The 4969-nt window shown below is 37.5% G+C and overlaps 1 protein-coding gene across 1 annotated transcript; it reads right to left on the reverse strand.

Annotated features, from left to right (window-relative positions):
• Positions 1-813: 813 nt before the first annotated feature.
• On the reverse strand, positions 814-4613 carry LOC133694231 (protein NRT1/ PTR FAMILY 8.2-like). The gene is made up of 7 exons (XM_062115718.1): positions 4519-4613; positions 4280-4360; positions 3759-3852; positions 3559-3667; positions 3158-3375; positions 2411-2970; positions 814-1814 (listed from the first exon to the last, which is right to left on the reverse strand). The coding sequence occupies exons 1-7, from the start codon at positions 4611-4613 to the stop codon at positions 944-946; spliced, it is 2028 nt and encodes a 675-aa protein (XP_061971702.1). The 3' UTR covers positions 814-943.
• Between the last annotated feature and the right edge of the window lie 356 nt (positions 4614-4969).

Consider the following 4969-nt stretch of genomic DNA (forward strand, 5'->3'; position numbering starts at 1 on the left):
TGATCCCGAGCCGGATGTTACAAGTACATTACATACCATGAATTACACGAATAAATATGAAAAACATCCGGTTCAAAGCCAGATCCATGCCTTCGGATTTTTGAAAGGCATGAAATAATTTTCCTTGATTCTATAGATAATAATGTTAGGCATCAACATATTTTCGATTTTTTTCCCCACGAAGCATAGAATTTGATATAAGCTCCTGATCACCCCTTGTTCTGAAGCTTCAGTCAAATAGAAACTCCTGTGTTCGGAGACTATTTCTAGTCAATCTCCAGCTGGAAGTGCCTGTCCCTCTCCATTTTTACAACATGACCTTTCCTATAACCCGAGGCTAAAAAACAAGCAAACTGACAAAATTCTAGGTAAGATTAAGGGAGGATTAACGGATCCCAAGATCACATCATTAAAGAGGTTAATCAATCATTAGTATCCATAGCTATCATATTACTTTTCCAAAAGCAATTCTTTTTAATTTTTAGAACAGAATTCTCTATTGCCCTCTTAATCATGATGTGAATGGCATCCATATTATCTCGACAACTTTTCCCTTCTTTAAATGAAATTCGTGTCTAATTAGTCTTCCTGATTGAGATCAGAAAAGAAAATCTCGATCCCAAAAGTTAAATCCCAGCAAGTAGCATTATCATGATTTGCTCGAGTTTCACTCAACATCAAACTAGCAACTCGGTTTACTACAAGTTACAATGTAATAAAAATATTATTTTTTATATTTTAACTATCAACGCAATCGCAGTCACAAGGTGCGTTGCGTTAATAAACAAACGCTAAAATTTTAGTTTGAAAATAGACTATAAATAAAATATTACATTAAAGTGAAACAAATTAATGTCTTCAAACATACACGATTAAATCAAACAGTAGACATCGAAATTAGGAATCTAATCAAGCAAATGCAATTGTTCTAAAAGGCCACACTTTAGAATTTTTCACCTTTATCATCCTCTTTTTCCAGCAAAACACCGTCACCCATTTCAAACACACTTTCACTTCTCACACTCCCAACTGCACCACCCCTACCCTTATAAAGAACAGCAATCCACACATAAACAGCCAAATTAACTGCATTAATCGAGGTTAACACCCAGTAGAAATAATCAAGCTTGCTTAAATTAAGATTATTCCTTAACCACCCTTTTTCTTCTCCGCCAGTTGCTCTTTCAATGATCTTAACTATTGCAGTACTTAACCAACTTCCAATCCCAATTTCACTAAGAAACATTGCACTACTAATACTTCTTGTCCCATCGGTTGCTTCATCGTAGAAAAACTCTAGCTGTCCTACGTAGGAGAAAACTTCTGCACTGCCTATTAGAAAGAACTGTGGAAACAACCAAAACACACTCATGTCTGAAGGGTTAGGGCTGTGGCGTCTCTTTTTTTCTACCAATGCAGCAGAAGCTACAGCAAATATTGAAATGAACAAACCAACTCCAATACGTTGCAAGGATGTGATGCCGCGGGAATGGCCTGTGCGTTTACGGAGGATAGGGACTATCACTTTTTCGTAGATGGGGACAAGAATGAGGGCATTGATGACGCTGAAGATGGGGACAGAACCCGCTGGAATTGTGAAGTTGGAGCCGAGTTTTCGGTCCATGATGTTTGCTTGGCTGATGAAGAAGGTTGAGAGCTGAGCAAAGGATATGGAGAGTGCAATTGTGGATGCCCATACTGGGAGGATTCTTATAAAGGACTTGAATTCTTCTACTTGTGTTACTGTGCAAAGTCTCCAACGGTTCCTTGTGTCGGCCTCAGGATCTGTCACAACTGCTGCCTTGTCCAAGAAACTGCGCCAAGATTTACAAGTCACTCGATTAACACACACACACACACATTTATACACACACAAGTCACTCGATTGATATATATATATATATATATATATATATATATATATATATATATATAGTAGAATGAATGAGATCGTGATCAAGCAATAGGCTCATGAAAGATAATTAAACCCGAGACCTTTTATTTGGAAATCACGAACCTTAATAGTTAAGACGTTCTTAGAGGATTGAATTAAATTTCATTAATGTCAAATGTTATTTTTTTTGCTTTAAATCAAAAACTAAAGGGTAAGAACAAGCTAGCCTTAGTAGACTGTAAACTAAGAAGATGTTTGAAAATATAGTAGTGATTGTTTTTAAAATATTTTTAGTCAGAAATGTATTTAAATAATATTTTTTATTTTTAAAAAATTAATTTTTACATCAGCATATTAAAATAATCTAAAAACATAAAAAAATAAATTAATAAATTAAATTAAATTTAAATTTTTCAAAAATATTTTTAAAACATAAAAACACAACATACTCTATATATATATAATACCGACTGCATTTCAGGGAGGAGAAATACTACGTTGGGTAAATAAACTTACCTATATTGTATGGTGTGAGACAACTTTTGGGCGCCCTTAATATCAGATTCAATGGTGTTAACCTCGTAAAGCTCCGTTTGATGTCCCACCAGAACTCCATGCAAATTATTCCTTACAGAAGCCCACATGACCTGAACAAACCTGGTGAAAGGGCTCCCCATGGGTTCTTGGAAACGATAAAAACGAATGCCAGCTACTAAAATGACGATGGAAATAACCATGGCCCCTGTAGGTATCCCAAAACCCCAAGCCCATCCCTTATTATCTTGTATATATACAAATACGGTTATACCAAACAGAGCACCCATATTTATAGCCAGGAAGAACCAATTGAAGAATGCATATTTCTTCGGCACTTCTTTTTTATCTGCCTCATCGAATTGGTCAGCCCCAAAAGTTGAGACGCATGGCTTGATACCGCCGGTACCAAGGGCTATAAGGGCCAGTGCACCATACAAGAACCATGTCTGGCCACCGGTTGCTTTTGGACATGGCCTTACCTTGCATTGTGGTGGACGTAAGCTGTCTATTGAAGCTGAGAGCGTCAATAATACCATTCCCTGCAATCAAGACCAAAACACAATTTGGTCGAACAACAAATTTAGGCCAATCTTATTTCTCAACAAATTTTGGCTATAAGAATCCCTATTGAACATTATGGAGACCAGAGACGCTTGTTCCACCTTGGTAATAGGCCATGTAGAAAGGAAATGAGAGGGGGGGGGGGGGGGGGTCCTGATTTCTTACCACTGCATAGATGCAAGAGAAAATAATGATGGTCTTGAATCGGCCCAGGTAAGCATCGGCACAAAACGCTCCAAAAAGTGTAAGGACAAAAGCAGCTCCAATCCAGTCAGTCACATGAGTTGCAGCATCTGGAAGTGATTGATGCATTTGAAAGACCAAGTAAGCTACCATGTTCACAGCTATAGCATAAAATGCTAACCTCTCAGCAACTTCATTCACTGGAAGCACCGAAAGGAAAAAATATCAGCCTCTATTGGCCAAGAAGCCAAATTGAAGAAGAGGGAACATGCATAAGCTGCACCAAACGGCAGGCAAAACAAAAACCATAAACTTGAAAGACATTAGCCTCTGTTATTCCTGAAACCATTGACAAATTTGCAAGTGCTGGTTTAATTAAGAACCTATAATAAAAGGAGCAGCTTTCCATCCTCCAGTAGTTCTCTTGTCTGCAATTCTTCCTCGAATATCAACACAACCATTGCTTACCAAAGTCGTTCCCATGCTTTCTTCCTGCAAAATCATCTCCCAGATTTCATGTTAGTAAAGAGAACTAAGCAGGCGTGTACCAAAAAACAACTGAAATTTCAAGAACCATAATTACCATAGCTGTTTGATGGAGCTCCTCTTGTGGGAATTTCTCTAATGATGGTTGCATAAAAGACTGATCAGAATGTTCATCGCCACCCGGTCCAATTCTCTGCATTTTGAAAGACGGATAAAGATTCCAATTACAGTACGTAGTTGAATCTATGCTCTCTGCAGTTAGCTTTAAAGTAAATGTATTGAGCGGAGTATCGAAATTTAGAGTTCATATAATAAGTGACAATGCTTATGACAGCTGGGGACTTCTTGTCGTCATGAAAGCCAAGTCCACTTGCTTACGTTTGGTCTCATATCCTTAATAACGTGTCCTGATGTGCATTGAAATGGTATTTTTTGAACCTTTTTTCAGATTTGTGTTTGGAGGCATTTTGCCGGCTTTGCAATGATTTGTTCCTGAACTTAGGAAACTGGCAAAAAAGAGTAGATATATGTGCACCATGTTGTTGGAACTATTCATATTGCCGCCCTACCTTTTAGATAAAAATCTTGTTTATGCAAGAGCTGTCGAAGTTGTTGCACCTTCTGTCACCGGAAAAAGGGAACGCTGGTGGAGCCACCACGTCCCCTAAAAATTCCTCCACTAGTTTAGGATCATTTTGCCTACAACAAAGATGATGCTTAGACCAAAATGAGAACAAGATCAAATATTGAAATTCTAACCATAAACTTTGATTGAAACAGGTTTTACATTTCAGGAATTCCGTTTTTATTTTTATACTTCATTGACATTGGCTCAATTACGTACTCATGACACCTACTGTGGGTGAAGATGCGATGGCCAATTTTCCAAGTCTGAGACTGTTTTGAGGTGGAAGATGATAAGACGATGATAAACATACATTGCTGTCCCCATTGTTTGTTAACGTTTTGAATACTGATATAACCAATTTGTAATGAAACTAACTCCTAAGGTGATTTGCATGAAATTTTATGAAATTAATACTATTTTGAAATAAAAAGGGATGATCTAAGCGTGGGATTAAAGTTTGGGGCCAATCGGCAATTTGAAGATATCTCAAACTCAGGATCAAGTTAAAAATCAAGACTTGATAGCTAGGAGTTAAATTGTATGATAAACAAACAATAGCGACTAAAATGAATTGTGATGTCTTTATCTTCAACCTCTAACGGGTTTCAGGCTTTCAGCAGCAGAAAACGGGCTATCTTGACTCGGATAACGACCAGCAATAAACCCAAAGTAGGTCCCCA

Source organism: Populus nigra, chromosome 5 (genome assembly GCF_951802175.1).
Source record: "Populus nigra chromosome 5, ddPopNigr1.1, whole genome shotgun sequence".
NCBI lineage: Eukaryota > Viridiplantae > Streptophyta > Magnoliopsida > Malpighiales > Salicaceae > Populus > Populus nigra.

What these genes read in the sequence shown, in the direction of transcription:
- LOC133694231 (XM_062115718.1), bottom strand. Translation starts at nt 4,613, where the DNA reads ATGGGGACAGCAATGTATGTTTATCATCGTCTTATCATCTTCCACCTC. An exon ending in TCTCTTGCATCTATGCAGTG is followed by an intron (nt 2,971 to 3,157) that starts GTAAGAAATCAG and finishes TCTTGATTGCAG; the next exon opens with GGAATGGTATTATTGACGCT. An exon ending in TCTCACACCATACAATATAG is followed by an intron (nt 1,815 to 2,410) that starts GTAAGTTTATTT and finishes ATCTTGGCGCAG; the next exon opens with TTTCTTGGACAAGGCAGCAG.